Source organism: Impatiens glandulifera, chromosome 2 (genome assembly GCF_907164915.1).
Source record: "Impatiens glandulifera chromosome 2, dImpGla2.1, whole genome shotgun sequence".
NCBI classification, from domain to species: domain Eukaryota; kingdom Viridiplantae; phylum Streptophyta; class Magnoliopsida; order Ericales; family Balsaminaceae; genus Impatiens; species Impatiens glandulifera.
In genome coordinates, this window is record NC_061863.1 from 2,325,880 (window position 1) to 2,351,390 (window position 25,511).

General features: G+C 31.7%; 3 protein-coding genes across 3 annotated transcripts; 1 reads left to right on the plus strand and 2 right to left on the minus strand.

Moving 5' to 3' along the window:
- Positions 1-1,871: 1,871 nt before the first annotated feature.
- Positions 1,872-3,249, plus strand: LOC124927930 (probable transcription factor At1g11510). Its single transcript, XM_047468436.1, has one exon. It carries the CDS (start codon positions 1,908-1,910, stop codon positions 3,003-3,005), a length of 1,098 nt encoding a protein of 365 aa, XP_047324392.1. The 5' UTR covers positions 1,872-1,907; the 3' UTR covers positions 3,006-3,249.
- Positions 3,250-5,140: 1,891 nt separating this feature from the next.
- Positions 5,141-7,996, minus strand: LOC124925978 (PHD finger protein ALFIN-LIKE 4-like). Its single transcript, XM_047466130.1, has 5 exons — positions 7,771-7,996; positions 7,605-7,637; positions 6,613-6,841; positions 5,876-6,008; positions 5,141-5,560 (listed from the first exon to the last, which is right to left on the minus strand). The coding sequence occupies exons 1-5, from the start codon at positions 7,865-7,867 to the stop codon at positions 5,282-5,284; spliced, it is 771 nt and encodes a 256-aa protein (XP_047322086.1). The 5' UTR covers positions 7,868-7,996; the 3' UTR covers positions 5,141-5,281.
- A 1,562-nt stretch (positions 7,997-9,558) lies between these two features.
- On the minus strand, positions 9,559-12,795 carry LOC124925979 (40S ribosomal protein S3-3-like). Its single transcript, XM_047466131.1, has 6 exons — positions 12,659-12,795; positions 12,424-12,571; positions 12,040-12,211; positions 10,216-10,270; positions 10,006-10,137; positions 9,559-9,909 (listed from the first exon to the last, which is right to left on the minus strand). Exons 1-6 carry the CDS (start codon positions 12,686-12,688, stop codon positions 9,742-9,744), a joined length of 705 nt encoding a protein of 234 aa, XP_047322087.1. The 5' UTR covers positions 12,689-12,795; the 3' UTR covers positions 9,559-9,741.
- Positions 12,796-25,511: the final 12,716 nt, after the last annotated feature.

The window sequence follows — 25,511 nt, forward strand, 5'->3', positions numbered from 1 at the left end:
TTTTTAACTAATTAATCTATATATATATAATGATGCTTAATTTTTAAAGTGTCTGAATTGCCGGGTCGAGGCCGTGGTTAATTTGGATATATGTGAGAGTAAATGGATACTTGGGTCGGATTGTGGGTTAACCCACCCATAAAATTTTACCCTAATATTTTTTTCACGATTTTTTATATTATTATTACTCGTGCATTGCACGAGATACATGCTAGTAATATAAAATAACAGTGCAGGTAATAAGTATCGAAGCTGGGGATATCTATAAAATAAAAAGTTAGTTAAAAAAAAAAGGAAAATTCATCAAAATTTTATTAAAAAACAATTAATTATGTGTTAAAATAATTATTTTACTATTTTTGTTTTATTATTATAACTTTATATATATATATAATTAGTTTTATTTATCAATATATTTGATAATCATATAATATTGTAATTAATCAATCCATAAACACACCGTTTTCGTTTTCAAATTTATTATTATTATATTAAGGAAACCCGTTTTCAAATTTATTATTATTATATTAAGGAAACATCATCCTTACCTTTGTATCTTCATTTATTTCCATTTTTAACATCATTACTTTCTTTAATTTTCAATTGACAATTTTTAACATAATTACTTCTCATTTTATGCTTTTATATTTTTAGTTCACCTATAAATCTTGTTCTCATTCGGAAAAAAAAACTTAATTAAAATTAATTTTTTAATTAATTATTTCTCAATAATTATATTTGTTTAATTAACTAAAATATTAAAATATCTTTTATAATAAATTATTATTTTTTATTTTATATATATATTAATACATTTTAAGTTTTCCTACCAAAAATAATTACCATTTCTCAAAATCATCACCAAATTATTATTTTTTTTAATTTATTAATTTGATTATTTTCTATAGATTACGAATAAGTGACCTCTCAAAATGACTCAAGTAGGTCATTTAACACTTATTCTTAATAACACATATTCTTAATATTATTTTTAACCGAGATTCAATAAAGTAACAACAATTCATTAAAAATTGTTTAAGTGAAAATTATTTTCACTATTAATTGTTCGAATTTTGACAAATAAATATTTTCAAGAATGCGTTAGGGTAAAGAATTGGATGTAGATAAGATGACACATGTAATTATATCTATGGAATAATCTAAAATTAATATCATGTTCAATTATCTTGAAATTAAACCATCATTCCAAACAAAATAAATTTAAAAAAAAAAAAAAAAACACTTGAGCAAATAACAATTAAAAATGATGATTAAACATTTGTTTGTTTATGTTATTCAAGGGAGGTAAAAATGACGATTTTGTTTGACATAGCATTTTTTCTTTTCCTACAAAATAAAAGATCAACAAACAAATTAATAAAATAGATAAAAACAATTTAATCTTGTTTTAATTTATTTGACGATTTAAATTAGTCTAAAATTAAATTATAATACTTTCGGATAAAATGTGGATGTCTATACTTACCATTTTTCTTCTTATTCTTTTTAAAATTAAAATCAGTTATATATTTTGTTAGAAAAAATTGGTAAAAGAAAATTAATAGTTTAATTTAAAATTTTATTAAAAAATTTATATTTTATTTATTTTAAAAGATATCTTATAAGAATGAGATGAATAGTAATGAAAAATATTTTTGGAAAGAGTAATATAATATGATATATTTAGGAATTTGAAAAGTTACCTTTTTAAAAATAAAATTAATAATAAAAAAATAAAAAAATAAGAAAAATATATATTAATATATATTTCGACAATAAAATATTATATAAAGAGTATTTGATACATCAAACAGCTTTAAGTTAACGCGGATCTCTCTTTACGCCTTTTCTTAGAACCCTAACCGTCTTTTCGCATTTTCTTAGAACCCTAACCCTAATTGCAAATCATGGCTTCACATACTCGTCGTAAAGCTGCTGAGGCGGAGAAAGAAGCAATGGAACGTTCATCGTCCGACGAAGAAGATTCCGATTCGGAATCTGAAGGAAATATGAATAACCGGCCTCCACCAAAGAAGCTGGTAACCTCTCTTCCCCACAAGTCTACTGACGACGACGAAGATGCGTCTGATTCCGACAATGATTTACAATCTAACCCGATTCCCAAGTCAGTTCCTGAAGTAAATCTTGTTTCTACCAAAAAGCCGAACGGAGAATCCTCCTCGCATGCGGGAAAAAATACCAGATCTTCGAAAAAGAGGCCGGCAGAGTCCCCCGCTCTAAACAAGGGAAATGATTCAAAGAAGTCTAAGAAGAAGAAGAAGAAGAATGAGCAAGTACAGGAGCTGGACGCTGATGAGAATGTAGAATGTGAAAACATGGAAAATAAGGGCGATGATGCTAAAAAACAGCTGTTTCAACGGATATGGAGCGAAGAAGATGAAATTACAATATTGAATGGAATGATCGACCATGGTGAAAATGAAGGGATTAATCCTGCTACAGTGGATATGTCCTCTTTTTACGACTCCATCAGATATTCACTTCAGGTAGAAGCCAGTAGAAGCCAGTTAACTGAAAAAATAAAAAGGCTGAAGAAGAAGTATTTGACCAGTCTCAAGAGAAGTTTCAATGGTGTTGATAGAACTTTCGCCAAAGATCACGATCAGAAGTGTTATCATTTATCGAAAAAGATATGGGGAACTACTGCATCCAAAGGAAGTTTTACCGCCAAACTGTCTCGGAAAGGAAAGAATGTTGTTGAAGCCAAAACTGGAAAAGCTAACATGGAGGTTGATAATGCTGCTGTTCATGTGGCTGCTGCTGTTGCTACTCCATCTAATGTTAATTTCTGTATAGGCTCGAGCTTGGAGAAGAAAATTGAAGAATATGGGTCTCAGTTGATTACAGGTGCCAAGAAGTTAGAATTGGACAATATGTTCAGACAGTTACAAGTGAAGGAGGCGGAGGTTTATTTGAAACACCTAGATTATATGCGTGAGAAGACAGTTCTTTTGTTGGAGGCATTAAGATCCAACATAAACTAAGTAAGGTAAACAATTAGTTGAAGACTTACTTACTGTTTATGGTTTCTTTTTGGTTATTAATTTTTAGATTACTAAGTGTTTTGCTGCAGTTATGTTTCAACAAGAATTGAATCTTATCTTTTAAGTGTAGTAGGTAGATTTTGGAACTCTTATCATTATGTTTATTATTCCTCAAGAATTGGTATGATATCTTTAGGGGATTAAGTGTAGTGGCTGTTTTTGGAACATATTATTCTTATGTTTATTATCTCTCAGAATTGGAATGTTTTTTTAATATCAAACAAGTTAGAGGTCTAGGACTCTTGGTTGATCATTTTTAACTCTAAGTTGAGATAGAGGTTTTCTTATGTGCTTGAGCACACAAACTAAGTAAATACTAGGTAAACATGTTGTTGACGGTTTCTTTTTGGTTATGAATATCTAGATTATTTGTAGAAAACAATGTTTTTTCAGTCATGTTTCAGCCAGAATTGGATGTTATCTTTAGGTAGGGATTGGTATAACGTAATGAGTATAAAATATAGAAAGTAAATATATTATTTACCTATAAAATATAGTGTATAATCTGTCTTTGGTAATGAGAATAAAATATAGAAAGTAAATATATTATGTATCTATAAAATATAGTGTATAAATTGTGTTTGGTAATGAGAATAAAATATAGAAAGTAAATATATTATGTAACTATAAAATATAGTGTATAAATTGTGCTTGGTATTAAATTATATATGTTAGGTAGATATAAATTGAGTAGGTATAAATATTAATTGAGTTTGGTATAAATTATATAAGTTTTATTATTTTTGTTTGGTTAATAATATAAAAATAAATAGTAAAGAGTATAAAAGATTATTTTATTTTTATTTATATAAAAAAATAATTATTATTTTAATATTTATTTTATACGTAGTTTGGATTATTAATTATATTAGAATTAATATATTTTTTTTAGATATAATTTGCATTATTAATTATTTTTAAAATAATAAAAATAATATATAATCATCATATAAATGTATTTTTTAAATAAATATTATTATATGATTTATATTATTTTATATATAGTTTAACTTTTATAATTATATAAATATTTATAAATAATTAATGTTATTAACTATATGTAACACAATGACAAACAAAATAATATTTCTATTGAAGATAAGTAAATAAGAGAAAATGTAAAAGAATATGAAGCAATGAAGATGAAAGGGAAAGGAAGAAGTATAGGATAAAGAAGTGAGGAATATATAAAATAATTTTGTAACAGGTTAATCTATTATAATTTTAAACCTAGTTTATGTTATAAATTATTATAGTTAAGTTAATGTAGTTATAAAATTATCCAACAAATTTAGTTAATAAATTTGATTATAATTATAATTGTACTATATATTACTCCTTAACAAATTATATGTTGCTTTTGAAATTCTATCTTTCTTATGAAAAAATTGAAATATTAATATAATCGGATATTTAGTTTTGATTTCGTATACTCTCATCTCAATCGGGTAACCATCTACCCTGCCCATATTCGACCCGAACCCGATTAATAGGCATTCTTATCTTTATACAAATTATACACTTATTTTAATAAATATTTTTATGAAAGTATGATCATATTAATATATTTTGGTTCAAGGCTAAAGAATAATGTAAGATAGGTCGGAACATTTTTATAACAGTAAATTTACTATAATCACCATACCAAAATTTTGGTGTGATACAATAATATTTACAGTATCAATATTATACCAAAAATAATAATAATAATAATAAATAACCATTCATATATGATTATCAGATTATTAAATAAACTTTAGACAAAATTAAGTCAAAAATTAAGTCTTCTCAATTGGGCATTTGTGCTAGTAAAAGGGATGTATTCTTTAAGAGTAAGGATATGATGTTCCAATTAAGTGTCTCATTTGTTTTTCAATATATATATATATATATATATATATATTTATATTGTTTTAATAAATGAGACAAATAAAAAATTATATATATTACATAAATTTTAAACCTTAAATTTTAAACCCTAAATCTTAAAAAATTATATGTCGTAAAATTTGAATTCATTCTTTAATCTGGAAAAAAAAAATGTTGTACAAGTCATAAACTAACTAAAAACAAAGTCAACAAAAAAAAATATTTTTTCATGTCTTATGCAAATTAAAAAGAATATGATGATCTCCATATTATGCTCCAAAATAAACCACAATAAATAAATCCAGAAAACTAACTAAACTATAAAAAAAACTATTCCAAATTTGTATTTAAACACGAGCCCGCTTATTGTTGATATTGGTGCATGACGGACATTTATAATGCTTGATATGCTCGGCTTTTGCAGGCGTGATCTTGACACAATTACCATGAAACCATTTCTCGCAAATATCACAACATATCCAAAACTCGTCTGATGAGTAATTCTCCCCGCAGGCTCCACACAATGTCTCGCTTTCTTCATCATCATCTTCATCTTCACCATTTTCATTTTTCAGTTGCGGAACTTCCTTGCTATGCTTTCTCAGAGTTTCAGGTTCATTACCTCTCTGGTTTTACAAAGACAATTGAAGGATGTCAACTAATGTATTCAAAACAAACATAAACAGATCACCAAATTCATTTTAATCTGGATTCTGGATAATCATATAAAGATAATCTTATAACTTTGGTCATTTTGAGTGATGTAATTGATGTTTGATTATGTTTGCATTATTTAAAAAATCTGAACCGAACAAAGCCATATGATTCAATGGGACTGTCCCATGGGAAAATATCAAAATACTATCGAATGGAATGAATGCTTAAACAAAATGATTAAACTATCTAAACCATTCTATAAAAAGTGAGAATATTTCACTTACCTTAGAACTTGACTTAGATTTGTTGCTTCCTTTGTTTACGCCAGATGATTTCTCCTTGGACTGTTTCTTGGCAGTTTCTGAAACAACTTCAAATAGTGTTGGGAGATCGTTGATCATATTGAAAAGGCGTTTCCTGTAACAAAGAATAAAAAAATTCAAATCGACAAGATCTAGTTACTAGCAAAAAAGTGGTTTCAGACATGGCTCACTTCACTTGAACTCTTTGGATTTGGAATGTTTTGTTATCAACATTATTTCAAATGATGATCATAAAAAACTACAATCTGTTATGTTTGTAGAAAAACATAATAAGTTGATCATGAAAAATTCTCTATACAAAATGAAGCAAATAAATACACTAGAATTTGCATTGTGATTAAAAAGTAAGTTGTTTACACAAAATTATCACATGATCCAACAAAAATCTTATACCAAATGAAAAAAAAATCATATACACCAAGTTGGATTAGTTAGCAAAATGGTGATCCATAAGAAAGATAGTTTATTAGTGCAATGAGAAGCTAACCATAGAAATGCCATCAACATATAATGTATAATTCACAATTTCACATCACATCTTTCACAATAATTAGATCAGATCTTTCACACGAAACTAACAAATGATAAGTAAAAGCTCGAGAAGCAAATAACTATGAATTTGAATTATCAAAAGAAAGATAATGAACTGAATCTAGTATTTACATAAGTGAAATCCCAATCAAAATCGAGAAACATACCTATCAGATTTGTCAAATCCAAATCTAGCACCAAAATAGTATGCAATCGACAGCAACCATGCATCACTATGAGCCGCTACTAAAGATAGCCAATCTTTCTCATGCATGCCATCTCTAGCAAAGTTAATACCCAACACAGGTTCAGGAAGCTCTGGTGGCACCTCTTCAGCTGGTAAATTCACTTCCCACTGCTCATTAGGAAGTCCATAAAGACAAAGATTTTCCTTATCTGTCATACATCATAATTTCAAGTTCATCTCATGTTAACATCAACATAATTTCAAATACTTAACAGTAAATATGTGATCACAATCAATAGGTCGTAAAACCCCTCTCAATTCAATTCACACTGCTCATTAGGAAGTCCATAAAGACAAAGATTTTCCTTCTCTGCAATCCATCATAATTTCAAGTTCATCTCATGTGACATCAACATAATTTCAAATACTTAACAGTAAACATGTAAAACACAATCAATAGATGGTAAAACCCCTCCCAATCTGTTTGCTAGACATTTGGCTACATTCTAAGAAGCAAGATCGTGTTTCTACTTTCTAGTAATATTCAAATCTATTGATAAATGGATTTGAACTGTTTCAAGAACAATGAACAAGAGATGAATAATTTGAACCATATCAATCATAAGATCAAATAGTCTCCTCCATCTGTACCCTCAATATGCACATATTAAATCAAATAAGTCAAATAAACTGGTGATTATCTTATCATCATCATATATTCTATTAAAAGTTGTCCCCACTATCATCCACTTTACAGTGACATGTCTTTCACAGATGCATATAACTTTCAATAGAATATATATATAACAACAAAATTGAAAAGAATAAAGGCTGATTTCATCATATATGTATAAATTTGAAGTTCTGAGACAAACAGAGATATTCACATAGCTGAATTTCATTTCGATTGACGGTTAGGTTAAACATAAATCTAACAAAAAGCGAATTAAACAAATGATGAAAGGAACAAACCAGGGTTACACAGACGGACAAATTCTTCAACATCTGCATCAAACGAAACGATGAAAATGTAAAATTAAACCAAGAAACAACAAGTGGATAGTCGATCGACATCTTAAATCAATTACGAACAGTTTTAAACGATACAGATGATAAGTAAGAGAGGAGACACAATTACCGGCGGTGAGAGCTTTAATCAGACCGGCTCTTCGTCCTTTGTAGTCTATGAAAACGTCTTCTACTGTTCGTGAGTTTACCGGCGTACTCCCTTCCATCTCTGAAAATCGGCGATATAGAGAGAGAAAGAGAGAGAGATATAGAGAGAGAGAGAGACTGTATATGTGAAAAGATAAAGGAGGGAAAGTTTGGGAAAATATTTGAGCTTTTGGAGGAGGAGATAGAAAGAGAGGAATAAACCAGATTTCACTATAGAATAGAAGATGATGTCAATTTTTATTTTTTTTAACCCTAATTTTAATATTCATTTTTATTTAAATAATAATTTATTTTTATTTAATTATATTTGCATATAGAATTTTGGGTTATGAAACTATTATAAATTATATAGTATTCAAATAATCGAACACAAATCTGATATAATTGTAGGAAATTCATGAAATTTTTTTTAAGATATACTAACTTAAGTTTTACTTTAATAAGGAAAAATTATTTGAAATTGTTATGTATTTTGTTAAACAATTTGGTTGAATTGGTTGTTTTAAAAATAGTTTAAAATATATTGAATATAAATTTTTAAATTTATAAGATTCGATATTAAAATAATTATAAAATATTGCTATTTATTTATTTTTATTTTTATTTATTTAATTTTTTTATTTTTGTATGATCCTTGATTTGGTTAATGTTAATGTATTTTTTATGTATTTGGTAACAATGTGACAGATTATTTTTATTTTAATATTGTTATTATAGATTATCACTTATATTATAATACATTAACTTTTTCATAATATAAACTTATCAACAAAAACTCATAAAATTTTGGACTATCACCAAATGCTTAAATTTTTTAATTATATGAACTATATTATAATTTAAAAATGGATTTAATGTTTAAACATCACAATTATTATTAAAAATATAATTAATTTTGTTTAATTGTTTTTTAAAATATCAGCCTTGATTGGTTTAAGGTTAATATGTAAAAAATTAATTACATATATTAAGGTTTATGTAGAAGGAATTTAGTAATTAGGAAAATAAATTAATGATGATTTTATTTTATTTTAATTTAGACATTTGTACATATTTGGTATGAGTATTGATGGTCTAGGATTATATTCATTATAAACTCAGGCAATATAAAATTTCACAATAACAATATATTTGTAGAAGAATCTAATAATTATTTCATTTGATTTTTTAATCAAATTTTTTAATTCAGAAGTAAATCGAATTTAAAATATTAAGTGTTTCAGTTTTTATTCATAATCGGTTCTGTAATTTTAATGATATTAAAGATCCTAATTATATATTTATTTAATCATTTTATATTATCTAAAAATAATACTTGAATATTTATCATATCTAATTTCATGGTCACATAAAATTTGATGTATAAAAAATTTATTTTTTATAAAATGATTTATTTCATCAATGTAAGATACAAAAAAAATATTCACAATTTAAAATATTCACAATTTAAAAAGATACAATGTAAACCAACAAATTATTTTTCATTAAAATATTAACTCCTAGCTTTAGAGATTTGAACATTAAAATATCAAATTCACTAATATACTGTACTTTAATATTGATAATCTACTTAAAAAAACTTTGTTAATGTGATTTGTCATTTCTATACTAAAACAAATTCAAAATAAAAAAATATTTTATTACAAATAGGAGTTAATAGTTAAATATATGATTATTTGGCAAAAGCTTGTAGATAAATTTGAAATTTTTTAAAAAATAATGTAAAAATCCTGCGTTGATGATTAAATTAAAAAACAAAGTCAAAATTCATTAAAATTGTTATGCACCCAAAATTTAAACTTAAATAAAGATATCTGAATAGAGTAATAATAAGATAATGGGTGTGTGAACTCAACTACCAAACATTAAATCATGAAAATGTGTAGTAAAAAGGGGCATTCCTAATTTGCATTAGAAGACAAACAAAACGCAATTACGCAACAACCTCGACTGGAACTGGTGCAGCAGTTGGAGGGGCGACAAAAATCTCCTCTTCCTTGGGCTGGTGAATAACAACCTGATCGGGTAACGGGGTCATTGGTCCTTCCTTACCCTTAGGGTCCCATGCAAGCATGATTTTCACCTTGATACCAAGAACACCCTACACAAGATTCAAATGTTTCTTGATTCAACAACAAAAATACAGTACAATTACAAGGGACATTCTAGTTATTTTACCCAAATATGTAAAACAAACCTGTCTTAGAAGAACATGTCTGACAGCAGAATCAATGTATTCTTTGACAGGTTGACCAGAAGAGATCATGTAACCATCCATGAATTTCATTGATTTGGCACGTTGAGCCCTGAGCTTTCCACTTACAATGACCTATTATCACAAAAGAAACAAATAATTAACTCGTAAAATTATTGCAACAAAGGAAATTTATTATAGTTTCTCACTAACCTCGCAACCTTTGGCACCGCTCTCCATGACAAATCTCAACACACCATAGCAAGCCCTAGAGGAGAATTCAAATCAAATCAGATTATGGATTAAAGAGGTGAAACCAAACTCAGTCAAATGAGAATCAATAATAAATAGGAAATAGTAGGCAATTACAAGACATTTCTCATCTAAATTACGTCACAAATGAGATGATAAAGCTTTTTTGGACTCCAACATTAGATGAAATTAAATATAGTCAACTTCCGACACGAGAAAGGCACCAATAACTACCAACCCGCTTTAATGATGACATGAATTTGAAGAATGAATATCAGCTAGAGGCAATCCACAATATGAAGCATATCCACATGAACATATACATATCCTAATCAAATAGAGAAATTTTTCATCTAAATTACGTCACAAATAAGATATATACTTTTTTGGACTCCAACATTAGATGAATTAAATATAGTCAACTTCCGACACGAGAAAGGAACCAAATGCAACCAACTCGCTTTAATGATGACAAATAAAATTGAAAAATGAATCCATATTGAGTATCCAATAAAATGAAATAGTTCTGCAAAATTTAAAAATTTCCCATTTAAATTACGTCACAAAAAAGATGAATAATCTTCTTTGGACTCCAACATTAGATGGATCAATTATAGTCATCATCCGACACAAGAAAGGCACAAAGAACAACCAACTTGCTATAATAATGACAGGTAATTTGGAAAATGAAGATCAACTAGACTAACACACAACTAAGAGGAATTAGAAAGAAAAATTGTAAATTTTACATTTAACTTACGTCACAAATAAGATGAGTTTTCTTCTTTGGACTCCAACATTAAATGTGTGAAATATAGTCATCATCCGACACAAGAAAGGCATAAAGAACAACCAACTTGCTATAATAATGACATAAATTGGAAGAATGAAGCTAAACTAGGATAAATACACAGGAACACAAAGCAAGTGACAATATGCTCATCATATTTAACAAACAATCCAATCAAACAAATAGAATGAATACAGAAATTTCCCATTTAAATTAAGTCACAAATAAATTGAAAATACTTCTTTGGACTCCAAAATTATATGAATCATTATATAGTCATCATCCGACACAAGAAAGGCATAATGATCAACCGACTTGCTATAATAATGACAAATAAATTATAAGAATGAAGATCAACTAGACTAAATACTAATGAACACATAGTAAGTGACATAAACTCAACCTTAGTAACACAGGAATCCAAAGGAAACTAGAGTGTAAATATAGAATTTCTCATCTAATTTACGTCACAAAGAAGATGAAATTCTTTTTTGGACTCCAACATTAGATGAATCAAAATATAGTCATCATCCGACACGAGAAAAGCACAAAGATCAACCAACTCGCTATAATAATGACAAACAAATAGGAATAATGAAGATCAACTAGAACAATACAAAGGGACACGTAGCAAGTGACATCAAAATCAACCGAATGAACAAACAAAGACATTAATAAATTTGAAAGATTTCACATCTAAATTACGTCACAAATAAGATGAGTATTCTTCTTTGGACTCCAACATTAGATGAATCAACATATTGTCATCATCCGACACGAGAAAGGCACAAAGAAAATCCAACTCGCTATAATAATGACAAACAAATTGGAAGAATGTAGCAAGTTGTTAGACAGATCAATTGGACATAAATAATCTAATTGCAAATAGGAAGCAAGTAATGGGTATTGCAGGACCAGGTGTAAAACTAATTTCATCAAAAGATAGCTTTATATAATAGATCATTCTTATTAGATACAAATGAAAATTTATATACCTGCGAACAGCAAGACCTCCAAGCAACTTGTAACGGAGTGACTCAGCTTGGGCAATTGCGCATAAACCTCTGTTATTAACCTTCTCAGCATAAAGCTCAACACTTCCCTCTGGGAATTTGAATCTCTTTTGAACAACAGAAGTTAGCTCCCTGATCCTTCTACCCTTCTCACCTATCAAGTATAAACATACAGGAATCACTACCAAATCAAAGAAAGAGACCACAAAAACCAGTTCATCATCAACTATGAGCATCAGACTTCTAACAAGAACATCTCTTTTGTCTTCTAATCTAAAACTCGAGATCTAAGCAGGTAGATTACTGTAAAGTAAAACAAAACCCATATCAAAAAAAACATATTTACAGGCAAGAAAAACAACATACCGAGAACATTCTGGGTACGGGTAGCCCTGATGATGATTTCAGTGCGCATGGGAGTAACCCTAACCTCGACGCCGGAATAACCATCTTCCGCAAGCTCTCTGGTTAGAACTTCGTTTAGTTCGGCAAAGAAAACTCCGTCGGCGACAAACTACCAATAATCAAAACCCATAAGTATAATCTAACGTTCTATTGAGATCTACCGAAGAGAGATTGGATAGGTAAAGACGGTACAAACCTTTCTCTTTTTGCTCATCTGGCTAGCCATGGTTGGATACTTGGAGTAGAAAGAAGAAAGCTCCGCGCTTGGATGTATAAACGATTGCCTGAGGTCTCTCAAACCCTACTGCCGATCTGTTACATATAGTGAAGTATCGCTGAATCGTACGGTCATGGATATAGGTTTCAGATTTGGACGGACGGGATCAAATCACTAAGTTTGCAAGTTTTACCCTAAAGCCCAAGTTAAGGCCCAATCTCTGTCTTGGGCTAAAACTATCTTACCAAAGAAATATAAAATAAAATAGTGCTATGAAATTATGTAAATTTAATAATCTATTTGTCAATTCTCTTTATTAAGACAGACTATAATAAATGAGTGTTTATTTTTTATTTTTAGAAAATATAGTAAAATGAAATATATATATATATATATATATATATATATATGGGTGAAAATGCAGTGTTTATTAATAAATAAAAAATCATTTCATTAGAAAAAAATTATTTACAATTATTAAAATAAAAATAACAAATATCAATCTTGAGACCGCTCAAATAAGAGCCTGTTCTTTTTGGGTTTTTAAAAAAACTCAAATAAAACATAAAATATAACTACAATATTAATATATAATAATAAAATTATTTTGATAGCTTAGCTCAGAAATGTAACCCTTATCTTCCACCAATGAGAAAATAAATTACCATAATATTTATGGGTCAAAATCTATATGAATTAAGGACTTATAACTGAATGATATAGAAAAACAGGAAAATTATATAACAAAAATATATATTTGAGACCCCAAAAGTTGGGTGATTAGAGTGAGACAATAATTCAGATACACATATTTGTAAGATGATTTTTAAATATTAATTTTTATTTGATCACTCAAATAGTATGTAAATTAAATATTTTTTCTAACAACCCATAATATGATTTTGAAAAAGCGGGATTTAAACAGTTTTTTAAAATATACCATGTTCTTAAATTGTATTTAGAAAGTGTCTAGTGTGTTTAGAACAACCTAAAGACATTCTAACTCCAAAAATCAATACCTCACAACCAAAATTTAAAATTTTAAAATTTAATATTTTATTACAAATATGTTTCAAACATCTAAATCAACTCAGAAACATTTAAAGCGAAACTACTTCATAATAATATGATTGAACTACTCAATATAAACACTAGATAAATAGGTCTTATGAGTCATTTTTTATAGTTTTTCTTCCAACCTGATTTTTGAAGAATTATAAAACTAACTAAGAATGGAAGGATTTTAGAAATTACACCGTTACAGATAGGTATAGGAACAATCTCTCATCCCAATTCCCATCAACCTTACGAAAAAATGTTTGTAGCCTCCTAAACCAAAAAGTTTAAGAAGCTTTAAAAGACAACCATGTCGATTTTTAGTTTTCTAGGCTCCTCCTCTCTAATTTCATATACATACTCGAAAAGACTTCGAAAAACTCTTAAACTCGGCCCAACTTCGATCTAAACAACTAACAGTGTGAATTCCCTGAATTTATGTGATTTGACATAAGTTTATTAGTCAAATTGCCTTTAGCGGATCCCTCAATTTGTGTAAGGACTTGGGAGAAATTATTAAAAAAATTTCGTGATATTTCTCTTTTTGATTAATAGAAATGGTCCACAAATGGTCGCACATGCGGAGTTCATTCCATCGTGAGGGAGTCCAGTGATTGTTGACCCAGTTTAGGGTCGCCCTTGACTCTTCCGCTTTGATCCGGGCCATCCGTCTTGACCCCTTGACTTGGGTGCTTATTTGTTGCGCTTGGGTTCAACCACGATCTTGATGTTTTATGGAGTTTGAATGTTCTGTGTTGCGTCTACCATTTTTTTACATATTTATTTATTATTATTTTTTCAACATTTGTAAAACAAAAATACAATTAAATTAAATTAATTAATAAACATAATTTATCAATTTTACTATTTTATATTTTATTTAAATTATTCTAGAATTTAATTACTTTATAATATAATTTATAGGACGTCATCTCCAATTTAATTAAATATTTTAATATCATACAATGAGCCTGTATATTAATATTAATATTTGTCGAAATAATTTGTTGTTTGGAAATATATTTAAAATTATAAAATCTATTACGATAAAATGTTGGTTTCAACTATCTAATTATTTTTTTTTTTAAAGAAATTATTGTTTAAAAATATTTGATTTGAAAATATTATTCATTTTAACCATTATAAATATAATATAGATATATAAATTAATTAATTATTTTTAAAATAATAATGTAAAGATTATTTATTTATTTTATTTTGTTTTATAATAAGATAATTATGTTAAAATATTAAATATATATTAAAAACAATATCTTATTAGACATAAAAGAGTAGTTGTCAAATGACTTGAAACATGTTGCTTCCTTTTGGAGACCTGGCGTAACTTAATTAGTTTGGTATGAATAATTGTAGCTAGACTATAAAAGTTTTTTTTTTTTAATTTGTTTTTTTTTTTGAAATTTATGAATATGATACATGTATATATTATTTATATATTAACAAATTTAATAATATTTATTCGTTCTAACTTAATGTTAAATAATGAGAAAAACATTTATTAATTTTAATTAGCTATGTTTGCACTAGAATTAGACAGATTTTTGTTGTGTGGAACTTAATTTGTGAGAAGAAGTGGACCAAATAATTATTAATTTAATAAATATAGTGTTGTCTATTATTTAGCAGTTCAGATCTTCTGCTACCGATTGTCGTGTTCCCCTGTGGCGGACCAATCAGATTGCAGCATTATTAATTTAATAATAAATCAATCTGGGCAGGAGACGGAGGGAGGGAGAATCCGGAATCCGGGTTTAGGCCCGGGTTCACACAAGACGCCGTTAACGGAAGCGCCTGTTAACGCCAGGAAATAATATAATATTCAGATGATAAACAGATAAGATATCTTCGCTCTGGGACCGTGTCAGAGGGAAGGGTGAGATGCGATGGGAGCGAAGATCTACACGCCCGTTGCCATGACCCTCATGTAAACCCCCCATACCCACCCATGAGAAGACCGCCTGCCTTCCATGAAAATACACTTACACGTCTATGTAAAGACCGAATTGACAGGGATTTTATATTTACGTTTATTAAATATTAATTTAATTTATTAAAATACACATGCAGCGATATAATATTCGCTTCAATTAATTCATTCATTTTTTTCTAGGAATTTTATTTAATTTTTTTATTTCATTTTTTTGGCTTGGAGACCCTCAGGAGCGAAGATATATTTGCTTCAATTAATTTTAATAATTATATTTCCGTTTATTACATATTAATTCAATTAATTTATATTTTTTTGAATTAATTTTATTTAATTTTGTTATTTATTTATTTTTGCCTCGAGACACTCTGGAGCGAAGATATATTTGCTTCAATTAATTTTAATAAAAACATCATGTAAACCCCCCAATCCACCCATGAGAAGACCGCCTGCCTGCCATGGAAAGACACTTACCCGTCTATGTTAAGACCAAAATGACATTGATTTTATATTTCCATTTATTAAATATTAATTCAATTAATAGAAGATGACATGCAGCAACCGAACAAATCTTCGCTTCAATTCCTTGGCTATTTTTTTTTTTTATTTCATTTTTTTTTGTTGGAGACCCTCATGAGCGAAGATATATTTGCTTAAATTAATTTTAATAAAAACCTCATGTAAAACCCCCATACCCACCCATGAGAAGACCGCTTGCCTACCATGTAAAGACACTTACCCGTCTATGTAAAGACCAAAATGACATGGATTTTATATTTCCGTTTATTAAATATTAATTCAATTAATTGAAGATGACATGCAGCAACCGAACAAATCTTCGCCTCAATTACTTCTATTGTTTTCCTTTTTTTTTATTAATTTAATTTTATTGGCTGGAGACCTTCATGAGCGAAGATATATTTGCTTCAATTCATTCTAATAAAAACCTCATGTAAAACCCCCCTACCCACCCATGAGAAGAGCGCTTGCCTACCATGTAAAGACACTTACCCGTCTATGTAAAGACCAAAATGACATGGATTTTATATTTCCGTTTATTAAATATTGATTCAATTAATTGAAGATGACATGCAGCAACCGAACAAATCTTCGCCTCAATTACCGGCTAGATTTTTTTTCATATATTTTTTTTTTCGTTTATTAATAAATGTTAATTTAATTAATTTAAAATGACATGCAGCGATATAATATTCGCTTCAATTAATTCATTACTTTTTTTATTTATTTAAATTTTTTGGCTGGAAAAGAACATTTGTTCGCCTAGACCATGTTCCATGTAAAATGGATTGAATAGTCGCTTCTCGAGAGAACACTTATTCGCCCCTGGTCCCTGTGTCATGTTACATGGAATGAATAGTCGCTTTTCGAAAGAAGACATGTTCGCCCCGGTTACATGAATATATATACCCCCTAATATGATTATTTTATAATCATTTCCGCCCGATTCATCTCTCTCTCTTCCTGCCTCCTTTTCACGGCGATTCGTAACCGGCTCCCCGTCGACCGAACCTGAATCCACATCTTCACGACTCCACAATGGTACGTATTCCTGAACAGTAACTTTTCATATTTAGGATTATGGAACTACTACACTAGATTCTGTTATGTGATGTTGTTGTCTCTTTAATATTTAGGAAACCCTACTCTCAAAATGTCACCTTCACTGTAAATCAATGTTATTTAGGATAAATTACCTATTGTTATGTTTTGGGATATTATTTCCTTGAAACCCTAGTACATACTAACAAAGACCGTTTTTTTTTTCATGCACGTGCAGGCAACTGCCTCAGCATCCGTCCAAAACTTTGGCAAAGACTGGATTTTATGCCCAAATCAATTAACAAGTGAAGAGATAGTACTCTTCGTGACATTTCTCCCTTTTTTTTCCATATTGTTTAAGTTTTCATCCTGTTTAACTGAAATATTTATGATTGTTCTTAAACAGCACTTGATTCAACAATATGCTAACACATGTGGTGCCACGGTGTCAATGAGGTGGAGAGACGATGTGACCCACGTCATAGCATCCACCGATTCTAATGGTGGATGCGGTCGCACTATCAAAGTATTGAAAGGCATATTGAACGGGAGTTGGGTCCTTACCATTGATTGTGAGACTCTGTTATTCTTAACCCTTTACTGTTAACTCAATATTCCTTTTAACATATATGAAACTAAAAACACATATTGCTTTTATACAGGGATAAAATCATCAATCAGATTTAACTGTTACGTGGACGAGGAACCATACGAGGTGCAGCGAGATAATCATGGGACTGTGGGCGGTCCAAGAGCTGGCAGAATGCGGTATTTGAACAATGTAAGTTTTGTCTTATTCCTACTCCTCCATATGATATTCAATTGTCCATGATTACTAATAATGTTTTGTATTTTCTTTCAGCTGCTCAAACTCTTCGACAGTTACACCTTCATATTTGCAGGGGAATTCATCCCGGCTTACAAACTTGATCTTATGGGGTTTGTAATTACTGGAGGAGGTACAACTAAAGAAATGGAGAATCCATTTGTCGAGCCCGAGGACGACAAAACTATAGTTGTATACGACAAGTCTCGGCACGATGTTAATGAACTTGTTTGGGTATTTGAGGCAGAGAATCCTCTGAAGACATATTTGGATGTGTTTGGTGTTCCTCACACAAGCTTGCTAGAATCCATTGCTGCTTGTGATTTACAGCCTTTGTTTTTGTAATAGACATGTGTTGGTTTAATTTGTTACTTAATATTTGAATATTTTGCATTCTTGAAAATTCAATGTCATATTTGATTTCAGAATTATCTTTTTTGTTCTTCGAATTGTTTTTTTTTAAAAGATGAGTCTTATATTTAACTAAATCTTGAAACATTAAGAAATACTGTATAACTTGAAGTATAAATTTGATAAATAATTAATATTTTTTAAAACTACTGTCAAAATAATATTTGTAAAACAATTGTGAAAATAATAATGTGAAGAAATCTTCGCTTACTGATTGATTGATTGATTTATTAATTTAATTTCATAATAATTTTTGTCATTTAATTATTAAAATGAAATAATTTTTTTAACAAGTCACCTCACCGCCACCTAACACCTGCCACCTTTTCATTAAATGCTGCATGCAGCAAGCCATGCTGCTAAGCTAGACAACTTTGTACTCTTCTCTCTCTCTACTGTACGACCATTTCTTCGCCGGAGTTATACTACATTGTCTACCATCGACCTCTCCTTCGCCGGAGACTTCATTATAATATCAATCCATCTTCCTAAATTATAAAATGATATGTTTTTGAATGTCATCTATACCTTCTTTACTTTTCTTCCCAACCTTTTCTATGTTTTTTGAATACTCGACATGAAATGTTCTGTTCTGTTTGATTATCAGGAAGGAATACGTATCAGCGAGAATGATATGGACGAGAATGATATTATTGATTTAAGGTAACATTGTTTAACTTCTCCAATTTTTGTAGTGCACATGTAAGCGAAGATCTCTTCACTAATATATTATTAGATAATATCTTATAAAGCGAAACTATATTCGCCTAATATTACAATCTTCATACTGTTGAAGTGAAGCTTTCTTCGCTTATATTGTTTTCATTTTCCAATAATCTACAAGTTCTGGTTAGTTGAACCTTTATTTTCCACTTGTTCAAACTGAACAGCGAATCTGCTACTTGTCGTCGTCAATTGAATTTCGATGGAAACGGCCAACCTTTGGAGGACATCGAATCCAACTTAATTCCACTTTTAGGTAGAGAATTTGAGAGTGAAGAAGAAGGCTACGTATTCTACTTAGCATACGCTAAACTAATAGGATTTGGTATAAGGCGCAGTTCAAAACATGTAGACAAGGAGGGTAAAATACTGGATAGAGTTTTTTGTTGTAGTGCACAGGGTGAACGGGGAAAGGACAAACGTGATGTCTATGTGAAACGTAGACGTTCTGTGACTCGGTTCTGTTGTGAAGCGAAATTGAGGATAAAGAGGGCAGACAATGGAAAGTTCCAAGTGGTAAATTTTATTAGTGATCATAGTCATCCTCTTGCAAGTCCAAAGAAAACTCACCTGTATAGATGCCATAGGAATATTTCTGCAGTTGCAGGCTTACATATCGAGATGGCCACTAACGTGGGAATTCCTCCTAAGTCATCACATGCTCTAATGTCTAAACAAATCGATGGAAGGGAGAATCTAGGTTTTCTTCCTGAGGATTACAAAAATTACCTGCGCACGAAAAGAACCAGAGAGTGTAATTTTGGGGAAACAGGGGGTGTATTAGAGTATTTGCAGAAAAAACAATCCAATGATCCTGGTTTTTATAATGCTTTTCAACTTGATGCGGACGATTTGATAACGAATATTTTTTGGTGTGATTCCAACATGCGGTCCGATTATTCATACTTCGGAGACGTGGTCAGTTTTGACACCACATACAAGAAGAATAATGAAGGTCGTCCAGTTGCGCTTTTTGTAGGTGTCAATCATCACAAACAATCAATTCTTTTTGGAGCAGCTCTATTATACGATGAAACTGCGATGACTTTTGATTGGTTGTTTGAGACTTTCACCAAAGCTATGCATGGGAAAAAACCAAAAACTATTCTTACAGATCAAGACACGGCCATGGCTAAGGCCTTGGCGTCTCAATGGCCCGAAACAAATCATCGTCTCTGTATTTGGCACATATTTCAAAATGCAGCCATACATCTTAGCTCGGTGTTCCATAATTTCAGAGATTTTTCTAAGGATTTTTCTTCGTGTATATATGATTTTGAAGAAGAGATAGAGTTTGTTGAAGCTTGGAATCAAATGTTGACAAACTACGGGCTTGAATACAACGATTGGTTGAAACGCATGTTTAGCATCAGGCGAAAGTGGGCATTAGTGTATGGACGACAAATGTTTTGTGCTGATATGACGACAACACAGAGAAGTGAGAGTATGAACAGTATGTTGAAAAGGTACTGCTCCTACAAACACAAGTTTTTAGAATTTTTCAAACACTTTGAAAGACTACTCGATGAAAGAAGATATGATGTGTTGAAGGCTGATTTCAAATCAATTACCAGCCAACCAAGTCTTAACTATCCAGTTTTGATCTTAAAGGATGCCTGCAAAGTTTACACCCCAGAGGTCTTTAAGTGCTTTGAACAACAATGGTTTATGTCGCATGATTGTGGTGTAGAAATGTTAGAGGATGTCGACACACACAGAAAATACAAGGTAACACCCCACACTAGGAGATGCTCTCATACAGTTACAGTTCATAAGAATGACGATAAGAATATCGAGTGTAGCTGCTGTAAATTTGAATTTGGAGGGATTTTGTGTGCTCACATCCTAAAGATTTTCACAACGATTGACGTGTTGAAGATTCCTCCGGCGTTGATATTGAAGAGGTGGACAAGAACAGCCAAAGATGGAATATTTGGAACTGATCCAATCGTGGACAGTACTAATGTTGATCCGAGTGAGCTTCATAACATAAGATACAGAGATTTGTGTGGGTTGTCCATGCATTTATTTACCAAGGCAGCCGAAAGAGATGACACTTACAATCATGTCAAAGAAATCATGCTGAGCCAGTGCACGTTTGTGGATAAAAAATTGCAGGAGAGTATAAATATGCAAACTCCACCAACCGGTTTATCACGTTCTGCCGAGGGTGCCCCTGTTCAAGCAAAAGGAATGAAAACTAAGAAGCCAACAAAGTCGGGTAAGAGAAGGAAAGGTGGACTGGAGAAGAACTCAAGAAAACGAAAATCAACAAGAATAACTAGTGAATCACATATTCCGGTATGAAATTGCTGACTTACATTCTTTACTAATAATTGTGTTATTAATATTCATATAATAACATACTTTTAAATAAATTTGATATTCCTTTCCAGCCATCAAGTGCAATGCCAACGACAACTCCTCAGTTCTCAACTCCTCAACAATGGGACGAAAGTTTCAGCATGGACGCCAATACTCCGTTCACTGTTCTTTTGTCATCTCAACTATCGAATTCCAGTTTCATGTGAAATCTGATATGTATATAGTATTGTATGTACGTTGGATTTGAAACAAAGAATAAGGTCGAATGTATGCATGCGAAGTTTTATGAAATACCAAATGAATGACCACACTAATTCATTTCTAAAAAATTACAAACACCTAAATCAATCGAATATTTATTCGCCCCCAGTCAACTAATATTAAGTATCCTTTTAGTTGCAAATGGAGAAAATGAAACATAAAACTGAGGCGAATATGTGTTCGCTTGAACCTCACCATGTATCTCGGTCGAATATTTATTCTCCTCATATTTGTCTGATGAAATTGATCTTTATGTTGAAACTGGTATTTACATGTCGGGGTAAGTGCAGTGACATGACAAGTCATCCCGCTTCTCATGGATGAGATGGTGGCTTTACATTATCAATAATTTGAGGCGAATATGTATTCGCTTCATCGAAAATATGTCTTAGAGGCGAATATTTATTCTCTTCATATTTCTTTCATGAAATTCGAGGCTTCACATATATATTTTATGAAGAGAAGGTCTTTGAAGCGAATATTTATGCGGCTCATGTTTATTTCACTTAATTTATTCATTTAACACATAATTGAACAAGTATTGGAAAATCAAATTTCATAAAAAACACACTTCATGTATACACGTTCATTAGTGTGAGGATGTGAAGTAACAATTTTTGAGAATTGAAATTACACAACATATTCTTTATTGTAACAATAAATCATTACAATTATAGAAATAGTTTAATTACCCCATCTGTCTATGAGTACATTATTGTACTCATGTGAACTAAAATTCTTTGTAAAATTTAATTACACAATATGTATACAGTTCCTAATTCATTGACTTATCCATTTACGGCAGGAATTGTAGACCTTGCTCCTGGCCTTGTTGAGCTCCGAGCCAATGACACGCCAACAGTATTCCATCCTCAATGTCTTTATTTGGTTCCTTACATTTCTTTTAACTCCAAAGCCAGTTTTCCACCCCTTCACCTCACCTTCATACGTCTCCATGTGTCTCATGCAAAAAATGCCGCAGTCAGTGTAATTCTTTGAATCCTGCCATGGCAATTTCAGACATATCTTTTCCAAACCGCCATACTTTTTAGCAAGAACGGGGTCTACGTCGTTCATATATTGTTGAATGTAGTCATCCTGATACATCATTACAAACAACATTATGTAATGTATTTTAGTGCTACTAGAATTCCAAAATTGAACTATTTTAAATTTTAATTGTAGTGTCATACCAAGATTTGTGCATTCTTATATCTTCTTTCGAAGGGCGATTGCATAGGTGACTGCCGGTTATCAATTACTTGAAATTGCCTTTGTATGAAGTTATAGCAAACAAGGTAGAAATGTCTGTCATCAATGATTGGGAAAAACAACTGTGGATAGAATTAAAAAAGATTAGATTTGAACTGAGTGGTAAATGATATTATAAGGTATGACAGCTAGAGATGTACTTACGAGGTCCACTTCCCAGAGGTCCATTTTTGAAATTTGGAAAGCCCGACCTTCTAGACAGAACCTGTCATTGAATTTTTCTCGCGTAGTTATCCCACCTTCACGAAAAATCTGTTTACAGCAGTCTTTAGTCTCACAAGAATAACATAATTGATAAATAACAGTGCTAGCACAACTTACGGTGAGCACGGTTGTGTAGAAAATCTTCTTGTAACGACGTTTGACATTTTTCCTAGAAAGGTCGTGCAAAATGTATGACCAAACATCAATAATCATACTGTCTACCCAGGTTTGATCAGCCATTGTAAGCATGTCCCCGCGCGTCACGTGTAGACATAGGTTTTCCGCAATAAATAACATTTCACTGCATGAAAACAACAAAACATTTTTCAAAATGGTGTACAATTCCTATTTTTTATGAATAATTAAGCATTTGCAGGAAACATTACCTTGGATCAAGTCCTCCAGCAAATACAAAACCCACAAAAATCTTCTGAAAGTTTGTTAGTTTCTTGTCATCCCTAAACATTTTATTGAAATGTGGTGTTTTCAAAGCTGTAGGCAAGTCCAATGCTTTAAGCCATTCTTTCGTTTGCATGTTTGGACGAGAAGAGCCAGTTTGAAGTGGCGGTAGTATGGATGAGATGCCTTCTTCAGGTTCATTCTTTACTATCTCCAAAGAAGAGGCTGTGTGAAGTGGCGTTAGTAGACTGGAGATGCCTTCTTCAGGTTCATTCTTTACTATCTCCAATGAAGAGGCGTTTTGAAGTGGCTGTGGTAGACTGGAGATGCATTCTTCAGGTTCCTTTTTAACTATCGCCAAAGAAGGGGAGTTTTTGTTGGTTTCGGTTTTGATGACATCGGTTAACCAATCAGTTTTCAAATTTCGTGGGGCTTTTCTTTGGACATTTAAGGCCTTTGAAGGTCCTGCTTCCTCTTTTTTTTGGATAATTAGGGTAGGAGGCAAGGCTGGGGTGGTTGGAGTGCTGGTGTTCGTGTTGGTTTCTGTTGTGGGAGTAATTGGGTTGGCTTTGGGTTTGGCTTGTGCCATTGGAGGGGGTGTGGTTTTGAGTGGATGAATGGGGTTTGCTTTGGCTTGTGCCATTGGAGGGGGTGTGTTTTTGAGTGGAGGAATGGGGTTTGCTTTGGGTTTGGCTTGTGCCATTGTAGGGGGTGTGGTTTTGAGTGGAGGAATGGGGTTTGCTTTGGGTTTGGCTTGTGCCATTGGAGGGGGTGTGGTTTTGAGTGGAGGAATGGGGTTTGCTTTGGCTTGTGCCATTGGAGGGGGTGTGGTTTTGAGTGGAGGAATGGGGTTTGCTTTGGCTTGTGCCACTGGAGGGGGTGTGGTTTTGATTGGAGGAAGGGGGTTTGCTTTGGCTTGTGCCACTAGAGGGGGTGGGGCTAGGGTTTTGGTATCTGTTTTGAGTGGAAGGGGGTTCTTGTGGGATTGGGGTGTTGGTGTGAGGGTGGGTTGTGTGTGGTCTAGGGTGTTTAGAGGATGGGTGTTGGATTTGGCTTGGTTGTCTGCGTTGATATTTTTGTGGATGTTGGGAGAAAGTGTGCTCTTGTTGGATGGGGCCGTTGGTGGGTGGTTGGCTTTTGTCTTCGTTTCGGTGGTGGGGGTGAATGTGTTCTTGTTCGATGGGGCCGTTGGATTGGTGTTGGCAGGGTTGTTGGTAGGAAGGGTGTTGCCTTTCGCTTGGGTTGTGGCTTCCGTGTTGGGGTTAATGCCACTTCCTCTGGGCTGCTGCTTTTTGTTTTGGTCCAGACTCCGCTGTAACCCTTCCCTCAGGATTGCATTGGAGTTTAGCACCGTGGCCAATGGCTCAAATGCAGACTGTACAAGTTCCATGGCGTTTATCTGGTGCATCTCATTCAGATATTTAGCCCCTTGTGCCAATTCTTCGGCAGCGGCAGCAACCTTCCTCAAACATGACGCCAGGTTTTGTGTAATTGGAGCATGCTCAGTTGGATGGTCATCTCCAGTTTGTGGTGGTGTTGGCTGCACATTTTGTTGCATCGGTGGTTGCTCATTCGGAATGGCTATGCGAGCAACCACCCTACCATGTCCAAACCCCCCCTGTGCAGCCTCATACTCAACCCTTTCGTACATCTTCTTCTCGTCCCAGCATCCTAGAATAGGAAAACTCCTTGAGATCTTACTGTTTACCTTGAACTCAACCACACGGTCCAAGTAGCACAACTGATACATTAGCATGAACAAATATATGTTACGTTCAAAGTCATCAAAAAATTATGAATGGACAACCTCCAGCCAATAGATTTCTACACTCACCAAAAGAAAGGTT